Genomic DNA, 19,272 nt, shown 5'->3' with positions numbered 1-19,272 from the left:
GCCAAGTGCACATATGGACACCCTTATGTTTGAACAAGGTGTTCGTTATGGACAATCCGTGACGAGCACAGAAGTCCAATAACAAAACACCACTCGGGTTCAGATCGGGGGGGCCGTTCCTCCCAATCACGCCCCTCCAGGTCTCACTGTCATTGCCCACGTGAGCATTGAAGTCCCCCAGCAGAACAAGGGAGTCCCCAGCAGGAGTACTCTCCAGCACACCCTCCAAAAAGGGTGGGTATGCTGAGCTGCTGTTTGGTGCATATGCACAAACAACAGTCAGGACCCGTCCCCCCACCCGCAGGCGGAGGGAGGCAACCCTCTCGTCTACCGGTGTGAACCCCAATGTACAGGCACTGAGCCGGGGGGCAATGAGTATGCCCACACCTGCTCTGCGCCTCTCACCGTGAGCAACTCCAGAGTGGAAGAGAGTCCAACCCCTCTCGAGAGAACTGGTACCAGAACCCAGGCTGTGTGTGGAGGCAAGTCCGACTATATCCAGTCGGAAATTCTCTGCCTCACACACCAGCTCGGGCTCCTTCCCTGCCAGAGAGGTGACATTCCATGTCCCAAGAGCTAGCTTCTGCAGCCGAGGATCGGACCGCCAGGGTCCCCGCCTTCGGCTGCCGCCCAGCTCACATTGCACCCGACCCCTTTGGCCCCTCTCATGGGTGGTGAGCCCATGGGAAGGGGGACCCACGTTGCCTCTTCGGGCTGTGCCCGGCCGGGCCCCATGGGTGTAGGCCCGGCCACCAGGCGCTTGCCAACGAGCCCCACCTCCAGAGGGGCCAGACAAAGCACGGCTCAAAGACCCCTTATGATGAACAAAATATATGGACCAAGGTTTCCCTTGCCCGGACGCGGGTCACCGGGGCCCCCCTCTGGAAACGCCCCCAAAATTAATAAATTTGGTCCCCTTTCTGCTGCACTGCATTTGAGATTATATTTGTATAGATGCCCTGCCGGCTGTAATTACATTGTTAAAGAGTTGTCCTTAATAATGGTGCTGGTTGTACCCTCACACAAAAGGGAAAGGAGTAATTATTAGCGTTTAAAGAAGAGATTGTGTGTAAAATAAATGTACGTCACAAATATTAGCATGGCTCACACAAGGTTCGACATTATTAGGTGCCATGTAATATACCGGAACATCTTATGCAAACATCAATCAAAGGCTATTCTTCCCGAAACTTTATGTTTACAAGACATTTTGTCAAATAAATAAATACATCAATAAAAATGCTCTACAAATACAAAAACACGCAACTTCCAACGAATATACCGGTATGCACAATGTTTGTAAATTGCTGTGCATAGCATTTCAAAAATCAGGTACAAGATAGCTCTAAATGAGATTTTTAAAAGTATGGAGAAGCAGAAGTATCAGGAGTCAGATTTCTGTTTTTTACCAATTTGGAGCAGCTTCGGTAAAAAGCTGCCATGTTTACCCCAACGGTTTAAATTGTTAAGGGAGCAGAAAGTCAGTGAGAATCCTATGTGCTCTAAACAAGTGCTCCTCTGCAGCCTTGGGCGCAGGGGGAAGAAGCAGAATGACTGACAAATGCCAGGACAATGAAGGCAGATGGCATGTGTTGAAGAAAAATGCATTTGTTTTGTTAACGGCTTGCCACCTCTTGCTCACGGTAGACTGTTATTGCGCTTGTAACGGAAATCAGCTCAAAGATAAAGTAATTTTTGAAAAACACAGCCTCCTGACGAAACAAGCCTGAGAAATAATCAACTCCAGCCATGTGTGTGTAATATATATATATATACACACACACACACACAATGGTAGCTTTGAAAAGGACGCCAACATTAGTCTTTTGTCATTCTTTGGCATTGTCAAACAAACGTGCTTGAATCAGCACACTGGAAAACACGCCGATTGTCCAAAAGGTGGACTAGTTCCAAAAATGAGATGGTGTTTTTTTTTGTTTGTTTGTTTGTTTTCTTTTAAAGAGAAAGTTGAAATGTAGTTAACAAGAGTGGCCACTATTTTTTTTCAATGACTCAGTTCCTCCTCACCTCTCTATTTAAGAGACCCTGTCTACTACTCGATGTGCATTGAGGTTATTCGAATAAACCAAATGAAGCGCCATTCCACATACGAATATAATGTGATTGGTTTGTTCCACGCGCCATCTTCTATTTATTTGACACTTTATCGCTTTGCGTAACATAAGTATAAGTATGGGGGGCCCCCAAAGGTGAGAAAGGCAAACTACTAATCATGTGGACTCTTATGTTGTATTACAGGTTATTTTTTTGAAGTGCAAATAGAGACTCAGCCTGGGCACTGGCAACCCAAAGTAAAGCCAGATATTCATGATGTGACTGCAAAGAGAGAACTCTCGCAATCAGGGTATCACATGAAGACTTACTAAACGACCGATCAGGAAGTTCTGATGTCATCACTTGACTGCTCGCAGACTTATCGGGGATGTATTTGCATGGCTTCTTGGTAATGCAATGATGCGTGCTGACTTGTTCATTAACATTTTTGATTTTTCCCTTTTTGACATTTTGGCGCAACAGCAGCATCTCCGCATTTACTCACAAATGAATCTGAGAAACATTGTCTTTTCGAATTCCTAATATTTGTCACAATTATTCATTAGAGCCAGCAAGTAAGCAGCAGATCAACTCAGCACTCGCTTTGTCTTGACCCACATCCTGTATGGATGCGTGTAACGTGATCGTCATTTCCTTGCCAATGCTTCCGTTCCTTGAGAGTGCCTTGAGGGAACCCAGGGGAGAAATGCGAGTTTGACATGACTCTGCAAGGACAGCTCAAGGATAGTACAGTCCATACATCCCAATGGTCATTAGGCTGCTTCCCAACCCAGATAGACTGATCATGCGTATCATCCTCATCTCGTTCTCTGGTGGTTTTCTGGCTGTGCCACTGCACACTGGAGAGATGTTGTCCTCTGACTTTCCTTTCTCCCCCACCTCTGTGAGACCCCTGCAATACATCTACTTGGTGACTGATGTACTTTCTCTCTCTCACAGTCAGCTCTAATAAAAAGTATAAACTCATGTTCCATTCATGCCATTGGGTAGTTACTCTCAGGGGGTTCGGGGTGGAGAAGAGTAGGAGCAGAGTTGCTGGAGCAGAAGTGAGGTAAGACGAATTGGGTGTGAAGGGTAACAGTAAAGAAACATGACAGTAAGGGAGGTCAGACGGACACTGAATGGGAAAGGAAGGAACGGGAGCATGAACATTACAGAGTTGAAGTGGAACAAGGGATGAGATACAATTAAGATGACATACTTTGTAAAAAAAATGGGGGAAGTGGACGTATGTGTAGTCATGATGCAAGATATAGATATGCTTTCAACTCTTTCTTGAACGTTTCCTTCTGACCGCTGGGCTTGCATCAGGCTGCTTGCCCTGCAGATTACTGGAGGCTCTTTTCTTGCAGTTTATGGGCAAAGTGGAGTACATAAAATGATCAATATGCTCCGGCAAATATGAGCAAACAAAGTGTCTTCACATTATAGATTGTATTGTTTATCGTGTCACGAACGGCTTGAACTCGGGAGCGTGTCTGTGCTCAGTTGTTTTTCCACTCCTTTTCTTGCAATTCCTTTGCAAAACTAATTTATTCAACCTCAACATACGTGCAGCGATGAAGGTTCACCGAGGTCCATCGAGGAAGGGTTACCATGGCAACTAGATGGATCATATTAAAGCGTAGTTGGAAGCAGGAGTGGCGATCGTCACCCTCTAAGCATTAACTACCGCTCCTATATCTACCGTAATGGCATGCTGTGATCATCTGCATCACCCAGTACGGACAATGCTTCTCTTTTTGTGTCTCCTTGCTCCAGTGTGAAGATGGTGCTGCTGTGGACGGCCGGAGACATCTTCAAGACGTCCTACTTTGTGATGAACCAAAGCCCATCTCAATTCTGTGCGTGTGGTTCTGTCCAGATCCTCATTGATGTGGCCATTCTCCTCCAGGTGCTGTTCTACAGCCAGGACACGCATCTCAAGCTAGGCTGAACCAGACAACAGAGGAACTTTTTCTCAGGTGTGATCATATAAACCAGAAGTGAAATGTTGGTATTTTCAAGGAAAACATTCGCTCTGAATGGAACTTTTATTTCTACGCCACAATTTTAGCCTTGAGCAACTCCACCTTAGCTTTCCGAAGATAAAGCAACATTTACTGTAAATGTGCTTTTCGATTTTTTATTTTTGTTGTTGTTGTTGTTAAATGAGACTGAATCAGACAGTTCTTTTTAGTGGACAGAAAGTGTAAAAGGCAGACATTACTCACCTTGGCAGCTCCCCAACTGCAGGTCTGTGTTGCTCTAATGGCGGCTGTAACAAGCAGTGCTGCTCCAGTAGACCTCCACTGGCCTTTATCGCTTGACTGATGAGTCTCCCACTCCACACTTCATCCGATTGGTCCCTCCATGTCATGCAGTGTGTGCACGTGTGTATGTGTGTGTATTTCACAGAGATTGCAGAACTGTTGGAATACCTGCTGATGCGTGCTCGCAGCCAATTTCGATATTTGCCGTTGGCAGCGCCAAGCCGGGCCGCGCAATGAGCAGCTACTAATGGTTTCTCCAAAGGCCATCAGTCTGTGTGTTCGGACTGCAACCTATGAACTTTATTGACAATGACTGAAGTAGTTTAGCGCACAACACAGATAACATTGATTTTGAATCCATCAGAAAATAAGGCCGGTGATTTCTGAACACACATTTGAGATTTAGCTTTTCAACAAGCTATATTTTCCAAGGTTATAAAAAATAAAAGGTGGTTTAAAAATTTACTCCGGAGTAAATGCTAGTTTGCGAGGCAGCACCGATATAAAATGTGAACGCTACAGGGGAAGACTCGTTACGCATGAGAAGAGTTGATTAAATACGCGTATTGAATGCGTTGCTTCCGTGCGCTGTTTTACTTCGGTCATCTTTCCTTTCTCTTCTCTCATCCTTTTACGGTGTCTGATAGACCACAGCGTTGATTTGTCTGGAGAAGTATAAACCATGCTTTTTTGATATGTCACAAACAAGGCAAGGAAAAAGGAAGTACACGTTACGCATGCGCATGTTTTATCTTATTGCACGACCGCAAAAACTGCCGTGTGAACGCAAGTGGGGCTGCACCGGGGTTAACACGCTTGCTTCTCTTTAATAAGCAGCTTTTTACATGTGAACGCTCCACAAAATTTACACCGGCGTAAGATATATTGCAACAAAATACGTCAGTGCAGCACCGATGCAAATGTGTGCCGTGTGAACACCCTTTTGTCGCCTTTTAAATCAGCAGTCAGCTTGCTTCTGTTGTGCTACATTAACATTACTTTCCTGGCGGCCACGAGAGACCCTGAATTGGCCCGGAATGAAAAGTGTTGTACAATTAGAGGCATTTTTGTCTCCACATACAAAGTCTTGTAAAGTCTTGCTAAATTTTTCTGACGATCAAACGCGATATCCTTGATGGTGTGGTTCTGAGTCCCAGAGGCTCGAATGCGCACGACGGGTACAGCATGTAAATAACACAACCAGCACTGAGTGTATGTTTCGCATCATATACACAAATATAAGAATTAGTTATTTCTTTTTTTTTTTTTTTTTGGTCCTTTATACATTCTGTGGGCGGCCCGGTAGTCCAGTGGTTAGCACGTCGACTTCACATACCGGCTTCAATTCCAGCTGCGGCCTCCCTGTGTGGAGTTTGCATGTTCTCCCCGGGCCTGCGTGGGTTTTCTCCGAGTGCTCCGGTTTCCTCCCACATTCCAAAAACATGCGTGGCAGGCTGATTGAACACTCTAAATTGTCCCCAGGTGTGAGTGTGAGCGTGGATGGTTGTTCGTCTCTGTGTGCCCTGTGATTGGCTGGCAACCGATTCAGGGTGTCCCCCGCCTACTGCCCGAAGACAGCTGGGATAGGCTCCAGCACCCCCTGCGACCCTAGTGAGGATCAAGCGGTTCGGAAGATGAATGAATGAATATACATTCTGTCTTTCACAGTTGAAGTGTACCTTGACAGACAAATGACAGGCCTCACTTATCCCTTTACATGGGACAATTTGCGCAATGGTTGCATTTCCAAATACTTTTTTTGCCCAGCTGTATATTCTGTGAAAAAAAAAAATCAACATTTCATACAGGTTGACATGCTAATATAGGCTAACCTGTGAAAAGGCCAGCATCAACACATCTCTCATTTCGAGATGTGTGTGCTAATGTGCAGCCAGCAGTCTGTCTATTTATGCATGCTACTCTATACTCGACCGCTTTGCAAATCTGGACTTTGCGTGAATGTTTTGGTATTACATGTTTGATGGATGTGAAACTCGCAGTAGCACATTATGCATGAGCCATGAAAGCAGCCTGGCCTGGGCTTGACTCGTCAAATGTTTATATTTATAGAAATGTCCATGCAGTTGATAGATTTTTCAGATGTCCGGCTAATACTGCAGCTCTCAGCGTTGTTTGTGACCTTTTGTTGTTTATTTGCTCTCGGTGTGTTTATTGCACACGGGGTCCTCGTGTACATGCATTTTTCAAATCCTTGTATCTCCTTTTGCATCTGGTTACTGAACGTGTCTAATTTCCATTACAGCGAGGCTGCATTGCAGCTTCTTTGTCCTTTTTTCAAAAAGGCATTCATCACCAGATCGGCTGCATTGTTGATCCCCTCAGCACGGTCAACAATCGCCGCCTCGTATGGAGTGAAATGTGCGAATATGACTTTGATTACTTTTATTGTCTTTCTTCTACAAATATTTTGAATTGACTTGCGATCCGAATAGAACAACCAAACTGTCAGGAGACTAAGTGCATTCTGATGCCTATTCATGTCGAATTTGCAAAACGAAAGCATGCCAATTTACAGTCCAATTTTTTCAACTTCACTGTCTCCTTCAGACAGTGTGTTTGTGAAATATTGATGGTGTTTGTATTTTATTTCAACCATAAAGTATTTATATCGCAGCGTGCTGGTGTGTGTTGTTCTTCGCCGTGTGATTTGAACTGCGTGCAACACGGTGACAATGACAATGGAAAGACAAACAAAGAGCTTGTCTGCGCTCAGCAGGCTGGCGCCGCCGCAGCTTCGAACTGGACTTAAGCGGGATTCAGAAAATCTCATGTGATTGTAATTTATAAATCACAGGCGGGCGGGGGGGGGGGGGGCTGTCCGAGAGGGGATTGTTCCTGCTGCTTTTTGACACATGGCAGAAATTTGTCGATTGAAAGTGGTTTCATAATTAAGATGTGCGTGTGCCTTCATTTGACAGCCCCTCCACCCCTCCCCTCCAATCTGTAGTCCAGCATCTCTCTGCTGAGACATGTTCTGGAAGCGTAGTCCGTGAAATATTCAACTGGATACTGTAGATAATGGGAACGTCGCCATGGTTTATAGATGAGGACAGACTCTGTGTGTGGCACTTTACTCCACTCAACTCCTGACCTGTGCATCTATCGTTCCATGCGACGTGAACTACAAGTCAAGATGTAGAACACCGTGTTGTGTCTTTATCTGCCTTAGCCTCTGATGTTTTGAAGTTGTTTCAAAACCAGATGCACAAAAATAGACCTCATCTTATACTGTTCAGTAGAGAGTGTCCTTCTTTGGTTCGTTTTTAGATGATGATATTTATAGAGCTGTACCTGAACGCTTCCACTTTAGAAACCACAGGCTCAGTTTATCTCCCTGTAGGTGCATGAACATCATTGTGTCCAAATGTAGAGAGTACATCATCAAGTAAGGAATCACTCACTTTTTCTTCTATAAAACTGTATTTTGAAATATATGCTCTGCATTATTATCATTCTACTGCGGGTGGATAAGGGCCTGTTTATCATGCGCACAGATATGAGGCACTCAAATGATGGAGTTGAAAGATAATAACTAGGACGTTCACATTTAATTTACAGAGTCTTGTTGGGATAGGGATTCGCAGAGTCATTCAGAATGCACAGTATACTCACAACACATTCGTAAAGAACACCTGCAGGACGCAAAGATCAGAATCTATGTAACTGAAAAAAATCTTCCAAGAAACACACACCTTGCTAAGCTTGTGATGGTAGTGAGGCGTCCCAAATATTATTATATTAATATTATTAATATAGAATATTGTTTATTATTGTTTCGTTAAAACCTAAAGAACACTTCTGAAACATGGATGACAATATCCTGTAATATTATTTTCCAAATACAGTGCACTCCGCTTAATAGAACACCATTGGGCCGAAGCGCTTCTGTTCTACTAAGCGGGGTTTCTATTAACCGGAGACACTTTATTAGGTACACCTTCAGACACGTCGACGACCAAGTTATGCACGCAGAAACCCCCCTGCTGACGAGTTAGAAGAGATATTTCGACTGTGGACGTCCATATCTTTAATCAAACAACAAAACAACAACTTTAATCAACTTCAGTCAAACATCTCAAATCACGAGAAAAATTTCATTACTTTTGTCTGGAAACAGGAGTCCGTAATTTTGCGGTTGACTTCCCTCTCAATGCGCTGGATAAGAGGGAAGTCCTGGAAACCGCGGGCGTACCTTCTGAGAATCCGGCAATGCATCGTATCGTCTGAGTATGTCCTTCTTATCCGCAGGTGATAGCCCTCGTCTCTTGAATGAAGTTGAAGCCATTGTGACGTGCGTGTGTCTATGAGTGGAGTGACGCATGCTACCTGTTACTGTATACGGCTAGAACTACTGCGTTTTCTCGCGATAGTGGTACAGTATCGCGATAGCTACACTTCGTCTCTCTCGTCTCTTGAATGAAGTTGAAGCCATTGTGACGTGCGTGTGTCTATGTGTGGAGTGACGCGTGCTACCTGTTACTGTATACGGCTAGAACTACCGCGTTTTCTCGCGATAGTGGTACAGTATCGCGATAGCTACACTTCGAAAACCACTAGTTTACAATGTTCATTGCTTACGGCCTGTTCTATTAAGCGGAAATCTGTTCTACTAAGCGGAGTATCTTTATAGGAAATTGCATTAGGCGAATCGGTTCCAGAGCCTTTTGCTCTATTAAGCGGATTACTCTATTAACCGGTGTTCTATTAAGCGGAGTGCACTGTATAATGCAACTTTGACCAAATTTGATCAATCGGTACGGAAGATGAATGAATGAATGAATGTATTCAATTCGGAATGTGGATCACTAACTTATTACAGCAAAGGTTAGTGACCGAATACAAAAGCAGCAGAGCAAATATTAGATATATCGAGGTGATTTAAAATAAATAAATAGCCCGATGAAAAATGAATGTGCGGCTCGGTGGTCGGTGGTCCGGTGGTGGGATAGGCTCCAGCACCCCCGCGACCCTTGTGAGGATAGAGTGGATCGGAAGATGGATGGATGAAAAATAAATTTGGTGGGAAATTTGTGCCACATATTCTTACATGCTGTGTACACTAACTATATTCTTTTTTTTGCCACTAAAGCTGGATTCTACAAAAGATAGAAAGAATAGACACTGAACAAAAATAACCAAAAGATAACAATAACCACTAGGCTTCCTTTAAAAGTTGTTTTATGCATGTTAACATTTAGATTAACATTATTTAACACGTGTTGAAAAATCCCCTGTCCTCGATACACTGTGATCTAAAGTAAACTAGAAGGCTGAGGTTTGGAACCAGACTCCTGCTGTTACATTGCATGGTAACGACCCGCAGTCTGGCAACACACAGTACATATGACTTTCTATTCACGCAAATAAATCTCAACTTTATATGAGGTGATCTTCAGCACTCACAAACATACACCTAGGGGTCGATTTCTTATCCCCTCATGATTTTCGATAGGAGTCACATGGGAAAATCGGCATCATCTATTTTCCATTGCAGATGTTCTCCTACCAATCGGTCGAGCGACTTTTGATAGCAACATCTTTTCCCTTACGAACGCATTATCCCTCACATCGGGATAATGCGAGACACACTCCATCAACACATCTGGCCTAAAGATGCCTTCAGATTAGCCTCAGGTAAACCACCCTAAGATGTACTCGTATGCATTCATTATTTGATGTTTGCAAACACGTGTGTCTAATTTTCAAATGGATTTTCATTGCCTCTTGGTTCAAGAGTTGATGACCGGTTCAAGTTCAGATTTCATGAACAGTCTGACTCGAAAAGACAACAATAAAATGCACTGTTCCCTATGAGGCAAAAAAAAATGGAGATTGTACTGTACATCACCAGAGGGAAAGACAAAAGTGTGACTCGCTTTCAGGGGTGTCATAGGTTTACAATTGGGGGCATTCAGCCCCACAGGGCATCAAAGGACAGAACATGATAAAACTCTTAAGATGGGTGCATTCTTTTCTTACCTCACAGACTCCAGAGGACACAAAGGTGTGATGAGAGATGGCAAACTTTTCGTAAAAGGAATGTGAAAACACTATTCAATTACTGCAAATTCCTTTTGTATCTATTTTTTAAATGATTCCAAGTGCAAACCACACCAGGTCTGATGACTGTATCCCTTTTTGCGATTCCATCTTTAGATAAAGCTAACCCGATGATTATTAATACCCAGGTCAAATTTTGGAAAGTGAATTGTTATTTTTTCAAGAATCTTCTGCTGGAAATGACACCAGAAGTTGAAAACTAGACCGGACAGACTAAAACCCCCAATGGTAAGCAATAACTGGGACTAAATCAGTATGCATCTTTGTGGACTAATGAAGACGAGATAAAAATGTGAATAAGGACTGGCCAAACATTTTTTGTACATTTTATTTCCCAAACAAAGATGAGATGATAATTATATGATTCCCCGCCCCCTCCTTGGCTAATTCACCACTAACTAGCACATAGTGACACACCCTCTTTTCAAAATTGCAGCGAGCGAGCACAGCGTGCAAAGACATGGGATGGACAGGAGGTGGATTCACGTGAAGTTAAAAGTAGAGGCGGACCTTCCGTCAGCACTGACAGAAGGTCCACCTCTACCCTGACGAATGCCCGTTTTGGTAATGAATGGCAAGAAAAAAAATTACAGACTAAGCACTGGCGGAAGTACGCGTTCATCCGTCGGTGTCATCGTCACTGAGCAGGTCAAGTACAAACGGACATCTCTGAGTCCCGTTTCACTGACGATTGACAGAAACGCACGTCACCTGTTTGTTCTCAAGGGTTAGTCCAGCAGGGTTGCTTCAAGGGAACTGTATTGACTATACAGTATACGGAAACACTGCGCTTCCTCTACAGTAGGTGGTATTCACCAAATACAGCAGCATTAATTGATCAATCATGATTCAAATTTCATCCGTGTTGTGTTTCTAATTTTAAAAAAGTTGTTTTCTTACAGTAGGTCTAGCAAGCGCTGCCTTGTTTCAGCTTCAATACTGTACTTGTATATACCATGTGAACTAGCTTGCTCGAAAGCACTTTTGTTTGTATCCATGCTTATTTTTATTCCCATGCTCGAAACACCTTTAGTACCCCGCCAGACTCCGCCTGGTGAAACATCTCATAGCATGAATCACTTGATCCACATACTCAGCCAAATGGACCTGGGGCCCTACAAATAATATTTTGCTTGGGGCCCCAATTTGGTTCTGACACATAATTTTAAGGGCTCCTACAACATTCATTACCTGGCTCTACTTGGCAACTTCTTTTTCTTCACTTGACATCTAATGATCCACAAATGGCCGAATATCTGTTTTTGGTTTTTTCTGGTTTATGCTCAGACGCACTGTAGATCTACACCAGGGGTCTCCAACGTGGTGCCCGCGAGCACCAGGTAGCCCGTGAGGACCACACCAGTAGCCCGCCAGTGCTAGGATTGTGATTTGCTCGTAGAAATTATGATTTAAAAATGCAAACATGGGCCGTATTATAGATTCTATAGCTACCTATTTAGCTATCTAACTAGCTAGCTACAGTATATATCTAGCTAGCTAATGTTCTAATATTATTAAATGTAATTTGTACAAATGTTATTTCAGACGCGTATCAATTTGGTAGCCCTTCACACAATCAGGACACATGAAGTAGCTCTCACTCTCAAAAAGTTTGGTGACCCCTGATCTACACAGTAGAGGGGACAGATTCTGCCTTCGGTCACTGCAATATTTGGCAGGTTTTCTTGCTCTCTGTGATTTGTGCGATTGCAAATCGTGCTGTGAGGAAATCATAGACGACTCCCCCCAATGCATCCAAGTGTCAAATTACATGGGAGCATTCGTTCGGTACAGGTATTCGTTCAGATTTTAACCGAGGAGCCAGATAACATTTTAGCTCTAAAGATGACTTGACTCCAGACAAGAAAGATGATACAAGACATTTGTGTGCATCAGTTCGGCTGGATTTATGAACCAGAGAATAGTATGAATCATTTTACTTTAACAAGGTGCAGTATTTGTTGTTGGCATTGGATAAGTGCTCCAATCACCCTGAGATTGACTGACTAGTTAATGTTTTACCTTTTTTTTCTTTCAAATTTATTTTATTAATTGAAAAAATTGAATATGGTCAGGGATGCAAAATCAAATCTCTGTTATTCTGTCCTGGGCAAGTCAATTCAAATCATTGGTTATCGTAAGTCAAGTCCCATGCCAAGTCGCCTGATTACTGCAGTATTCAGTACAGTGGACAGCCTATCAGGTTACAGGTTATCATTATTGGTGCATGAATGAGTTAATATCTCTGTGTTAATCAGAACTTGTTTTACAAGCATCAACATGATGCCGTCTGACGTCAAGTGACTGTGCCGCTCCGTAACGAGGTATTTGACTCTGGGAGCAATGAATTGACTGGACTGCTCTGTTTGTCTTACAAGATACTTTGCTCCACATCTGAGTTGGCTTCGTCGGTTCATGTTGTGAGGCTTCGTCAAGACCACACCAATCTAAGTCAGTGTGAAAAACATATTTAGGTTCCCAGTTGGCAGCACACTCCACCCACGAACACGGCAAAAGCCTCTGTCTGTCAACAAGTCGTTGGGTGGAAACTCATTCATAAAGGATACATTCAGTTTAAAGAAGGTAGTGGAGCTGCCTCTACAATCACTGGGGTCTGTGCTTTGGTTGCATGTTGGAGGCAATATCAGTGAGTCTCTTTGGGTCGAATGAAAGGATGGCGTTGTATGTGGGGGACAGGTGGTGTCGTCAGCCGCCTCCCCTGTTTGCCAAACCAACTTAGGTTGGAGCGGTTCTAATCAAGCTTTGTTGCGTGGACTGATGAAACCTACCTGGATAAGAGGAAAAACATGTTAGAAGACAATGAGAACATTCCAGTTGTGATTGTTTCATTGCCCTGAGAAGAAAATGATCTGTAGAAATGACGAAACACAGGGATGAGGGCTTCTGACATGACAGCGCCATTCCCAGTGGGCCCTGGACCAATCTTTTGAAATAAACATCAGTCAAGTTTATCAAGTTATCATCTTTCAGTCAGGTTTTTTTTAACTTGCATGTCCAAGTTCAGTCCAAAGTCTTTTAGTTTTTCATGAAATCACAAGTCATCAAAACTGGTGAGTTGAGTCGATTCAAGTCCAAGTCGCCATCTCTGCTCGGCAGTCTCTACTTTGTTGCATTGGCTCATTTTCACACCGTCCCTTCTCAAATTAAATTTGCCTTCTTCATACCTGTCAACTTTTCGGGGCGCCAACCTGTATAAACTACCCCAAAAATCCTTATAAAGAGCAAAAAATCCTTATAACATACCAAAGCATTTCATATGTCAAAATAACAGCGAAAAAAACCTTGTAGAACTTGCTTGTTCACTGCCGAAGTATGCAATGAATACTCTGCTGTTTTCAACTAGGAACCACGTGATTTACTGGAAAGTTACCGGAAATGAAAGCATTCAAGTAGACTAGCATGGAACTCTTAACATGGTTCTCTTAACTACCTGTTAGGGGGAAAAAAAACAAAACGGAAATTTTCTGAATCCGTATGATTTGTGCGATACGGCCATATATGTAAGATTCACCACAAAATCCCTATGAACTATGGATAAACCGTATGAGTTGACAGGTTTTCTTCTTCCCATGACAAACGCTCATTCTTCTCCACTGTTGTTGTTGGTCAGAAGTGCAAATTGACCTTTCAATACTTTTGTCAGGAGATAACTTAGGGTTGTGCTCAATCTGACGACATACAATCCTTTTTGGCACTCCCCATCTTCTTCTCCTACTTCTTTTGTAAAATGTCAAATGACTCCATAAGTGTCCTTAATGAGGTGTGGGGCAGAGTGCGAGCGAAATAGCCACCATGTCACAGAGCCACAGCTGCCCCCGCAAATTGAAACAAAGTAGCCAGCATTTTCTGTCGTTTGCCCATATTTTCTGTTGCGTGTGTGTTTGTGTGTGGGGGGTTTGCCTTATGATTGCTTCTGCAGATCTCTGCTACTTTCTCACCCCCCACCGTCATCAGTCGGGATATAAGGTCACGCATAAAGCGTGCCCATATGTACTCATCTACTCACACAGCAGCTGTTTTCTCAACACTAAGACAAAGCGGAGCGAGGTGCTGCCGTGAAAACCTCATCGTATATTTATTGGAGCTTCCTCTGCCCTCACACACATTCATTTTCCGGGTTTAGATTAAGACTGTGGGGATTTGCGCAAGCCTTCTCATGCGCTTGATTTCATTGATTCTCTTTGCCATTAGCTCAAGATTAATTTGAGGTGAATAGTATCAGGTCGACTACATTCTCATTTTAGGTCAATTTTGTAATCAATTGCAATTCCTTTTCTCCTTTTACGCTTCGATTTACAGTCAACGAATCCGTTTCTTAGCTCGCGTTGAAAGGTGAGCGCCACGACTATTTTCTCACTTCCTTGGCTTATTGATTTGGAATGTGTAGCACTTGTGGTGTAAACATAAAGTCATTGTGTATGGAAGCAAGTTTATGACTCAAAAGGGACTGCCTGTAAGGGGTGAAGGGTGGCGTACAGGACAAGTGATGGAAGGAGGAGGTGGTGCATGACAGTGTGGAGGAGGATTACATGGGCTATAACCTTCATGGCCATCACAGCAAAGTGATCCTGCTATTGTCATTCGAGGAAAAAGCAGGCAGCCATCGGTCATGTTTCACGCTCTCGAGTTGACGCGATCACTGACTATCATGAGAAGTCATTACGCTTGGCGTCTTTTGCATACTTCACTCTTGCATTATGGCATCACAAAGCACACGGCCAGTGGCCATTTTACAAAATGGCATCTGTGGAATTTATAACCCGAGAGACATTATATGTTCAAAAATATGCCATGCCCTTGCGGTCAGAATAACATAATAACAGGTCAAGGCACTCATAGATTTCTTCACCCAACTCGTCAAATGATGCCTCTGTAGATCTTGGTTTGTGCAATGGGATACAACTTCTCATTTTATAGCACGAGAAAGTGGGTCTGCCAACCCACTTGACAGACTGAACAAACTGATTTGATGATGACGTGTATCCGTGAGTCGTCACCTTACCGTGGTGGAGGGGTTTGTGTGTCCCAATGATCCTAGAAGCTAAGTTGTCTGGGGCTTTATGCCCCTGGCAGGGTCACCCATGGCAAACAGGTTCTAGGTGAGGGGCCAGACAAAGCACGGCTCAAAGACCCCAATGATGATTACGATAAATGGATCTCGGTTTCCCTTGCCCGGACGCGGGTCACCGGGGCCCCCCTCTGGAGCCAGGCCTGGAGGTGGGGCTCGTTGGCAAGCGCCTGGTGGCCGGGCCTACACCCATGGGGCCCGGCCGGGCACAGCCCGAAGAGGCAACGTGGGTCCCCCTTCCCATGGGCTCACCACCCATGAGAGGGGCCAAAGGGGTCGGGTGCAATGTGAGCTGGGCGGCAGCCAAAGGCGGGGACCCTGGCGGTCCGATCCTCGGCTGCGGAAGCTAGCTCTTGGGACATGGAATGTCACCTCTCTGGCAGGGAAGGAGCCCGAGCTGGTGTGTGAGGCAGAGAGTTTCCGACTGGATATAGTCGGACTTGCCTCCACACACAGCCTGGGTTCTGGTACCAGTTCTCTCGAGAGGGGTTGGACTCTCTTCCAGTGAGGGTTTGTTGGGAGCGTCTGGCGGAATCCCCTGTCAGAAGGAGTTTCAACTCCCACCTCCGACAGAGCTTTTCCCATGTTCCGGGGGAGACGGGGGACATTGAGTCCGAGTGGACCATGTTCCGTGCCTCTATTGTTGAGGCGGCCAATCTGAGTTGTGGCCGTAAGGTGGTTGGTGCCTGTCGTGGCGGCAACCCCCGTACTCGCTGGTGGACACCAGCAGTAAGGGATGCCGTCAAGCTGAAGAAGGAGTCCTATCGAGCCTTTATGGCCTGTGGGACCCCAGAGGCAGCTGACGGGTTTCGACTGGCCAAGCGGACCGCGGCTTCGGTGGTCGCCGAGGCAAAAACCCGAGCATGGGAAGAGTTCGGTGAGGCCATGTAAGCCGACTTCCGGACGGCTTCGAGGAAATTCTGGTCCACCATCCGACGTCTCAGGAGGGGGAAGCAGTGCACCACTAACACTGTGTACAGTGGGGATGGGGCGCTGCTGACTTCGACTCGGGACGTTGTGAACCGGTGGGCAGAGTACTTTGAAGACCTCCTCAACTCCACCAACACGCCTTCCTTGGAGGAAGCAGAGCCTGGGGACTCTGAGGTGGGCTCTCCTATCTCTGTGGTTGAAGTCACCGATGTGGTTAAAAAGCTCCTCGGTGGCAAGGCCCCAGGGGTGGATGAGATCCGGCCGGAGTAACCTCAAGGCTCTGGATGTTGTGGGGCTGTCCTGGTTGACACGCCTCTGCAACATCGCGTGGTCAACAGGGAGAGTGCCTCTGGATTGGCAGACCGGGGTGGTAGTCCCTCTTTTTAAAAAGGGGGACCGGAGGGTGTGTTCCAACTACAGAGGGATCACACTCCTCAGCCTCCCTGGTAAGGTCTATTCAGGGGTGCTGGAGAGGAGGGTCCGTCAGGAAGTCGAGCCTCAGATTGAGGAGGAGCAGTGTGGTTTTCGTCCCGGCCGTGGAACAGTGGACCAGCTCTACACCCTTAGCAGGGTCCTCGAGGGTATGTGGGAATTCGCCCAACCAGTCTACATGTGTTTTGTGGACTTGGAGAAGGCGTTTGACCGTGTCCCTCGGGGAGTTCTGTGGGGTGTGCTTCGTGGGTATGGGGTACCGAACCCCCTGATACGGGCTGTTCGGTCACTGTACCACCGATGTCAGAGTTTGGTTCGCATTGCCGGCAGTAAGTCGGAATCGTTTCCAGTGGGGGTAGGACTCCGCCAAGGCTGCCCTTTGTCGCCGATTCTGTTCATAACTTTTATGGACAGAATTTCTAGGCGCAGCCGAAACGTTGAGGGGGTCCGTTTTGGGGGCCTCAGTATTACACCCCTGCTTTTTGCAGATGATGTGGTGCTGTTGGCTCCTTCAAACGGGGCTCTCCAACTCTCACTGGAGCGTTTCGCAGCCGAGTGTGAAGCGGTTGGGATGAAAATCAGCACCTCTTTTTTATTTGGGTTTGTTTTGGAGATTGAAGTGATTTGTGTACTGTGCTCCTCTGGTGATGTTGCTCGGCTGAAATTGAATTTATAACTGTTTTTTGATTTATTTCTAGTTCAAATGGTGCATTGATTTGGTCGTAATGGTTCAGATATGGATTTTAAACACATTTCTTAGGTGATTTTATGCGTTTACGATCTTTTCTTTGGTGGTAAAAGGAAAAAGGAAAACGACCCGACGGTGATGTAGTTATTCTCTGCAGAAAGTTGAGCTATTTTTCATTCTTTTGTTATTTTATTTTTATTTTATGTTACTGCGGATACGGTGTGATGAAGTAGTGTACTTCTAATGATTTTGAAGGCAAATTATGGTTATCGCAGGCGAGTGTTTTTCATTTTCTGGTGTCTGTGCATTGGTATCACTGCTTTTGCCATTAACTGTGTTTCCATCAACAGCGGAGGATATACAGGGGGCTGCGTTATCGTCGATGACGGAGAGTAGCCTTCTCCGGTTCCGGCGTGACGCCTCCTGGAGGGATGGCGATCCCACCTATATAGACGCAATTGGGGTTCCTCGTGGCGTGCCAGATGAGTATAAGTTGGTTAACCAGATTGCTGCCGGTTGGGAATCCATTTTCATTTGGGTTACCCCTAATAAGGATGTTGACAGGATCAACTACCTCCACTACAACGTCCAGAGGCTAGAGAAATTTTACTGAAGAAGCCGTCTTGGCTATAAAAGAGCAATTGGCGGCCACCTCCCTGATGGCGTTTCAGAACCGCATCGCGGTTGATATGCTCTTAGCAGAGACCAATGGAGTATGTGCGATGTTTGGTGACCAGTGTTGTACGTTCATACCTAACAACACCGCGCCTGATGGCGCCCTCGCCAAGGCCATTGGAGGCCTCCGCACCCTGACTCGCCAAATAAGGGCCCATTCCAGCGTGAATACGTCCTTCTGGGCGGAGTGGTGGCATGAGGCCTTCGGAGAGTACAAGGATTTGGTGTTTTATGTACTAATCTCTTTTGCTCTTTTTGCAGCTGTTTTGACGTTGTGTGGATGCTGTTGCATTCCCTGTATCAGAGTGCTGCTTATCCGGCTTATTACTACAGCTGTTGACGCCCACGACGTCTAAAGTGAATGAGATGTATCCTCTGTTGTTGTTTGATGGCAGTGATTCTGAGGTTGATTATGCCTCTTCGGATGATGACATGATTTCGCTTCGGCATCAGGGGGTCATAGATGGTTTTTAGTCGTTTTGCTCCCTGCCCCTGGGTGTAACTATGTTTGCGTGTGCGGCATTGACTCCACTGAATAAAGACCGTCGGGAAGGTTCTGTGTGATGATACGTGCAAATGTAGGATGAACAGGGGGGAATGTTGGATTTATTATTGTTTAGTAATCATACATTCACGTATTATTCGGTTGATTCTCGTGTCGTCATTTTATGCTCGCAATGAAGAATGCTTCTGCCTGTCAGTATAGTTTGATTTTGCTTGCAAAGAAGAACGCTTATGCTTTCAATCATTAGTTTGCTTTGCCTGCAATGAAGAACGCTTATGCTTTCAATAAAGATTTATCCTTTATTATTTACTCACATCTATAATCATTATATGTTCTTCATTATGTGCTCACTTTTGCTTGCTGTACTGTGTGAGAAGTTAGGGTCGCAACCACCTTTCCGAGGACGTGGCTGGGAAGCGATAACTGTTAAGACTAAACAGCGAGCAAGGCTGAACCGTGAATGGAGACATCAACACCAGCTGCAACGAGATGTTTATGTCTATTTGCACACATGTACGTAAATTGCACTCACATACACACACAT

General features: G+C 45.0%; 2 protein-coding genes across 6 annotated transcripts in view; one reads left to right on the top strand and one right to left on the bottom strand.

The window, feature by feature from the left end:
- si:dkey-246g23.2 (solute carrier family 66 member 2) overlaps positions 1-6,962 on the top strand; it is a 53,125-nt gene extending 46,163 nt beyond the window's left edge. For all 5 annotated transcript variants that reach the window (XM_052061806.1, XM_052061803.1, XM_052061804.1 and 2 more), the window contains one exon: positions 3,838-6,962. In XM_052061806.1, the coding sequence (XP_051917766.1) occupies positions 3,838-4,012 (175 nt within the window). In that variant the 3' untranslated portion in view covers positions 4,013-6,962. The remainder of the gene's footprint in view (positions 1-3,837) is intronic.
- ada2a (adenosine deaminase 2a) overlaps positions 1-19,272 on the bottom strand; it is a 273,392-nt gene that overhangs the window by 91,439 nt on the left and 162,681 nt on the right. The gene's annotated exons all lie outside the window — the stretch shown is intronic.

This window comes from Hippocampus zosterae, chromosome 3 (genome assembly GCF_025434085.1).
Source record: "Hippocampus zosterae strain Florida chromosome 3, ASM2543408v3, whole genome shotgun sequence".
Classification (NCBI taxonomy): Eukaryota; Metazoa; Chordata; class Actinopteri; order Syngnathiformes; family Syngnathidae; genus Hippocampus; species Hippocampus zosterae.
The sequence above is the reverse complement of the archived record's forward strand: the minus strand, read 5'-3'. Positions and strand labels throughout refer to the sequence as shown.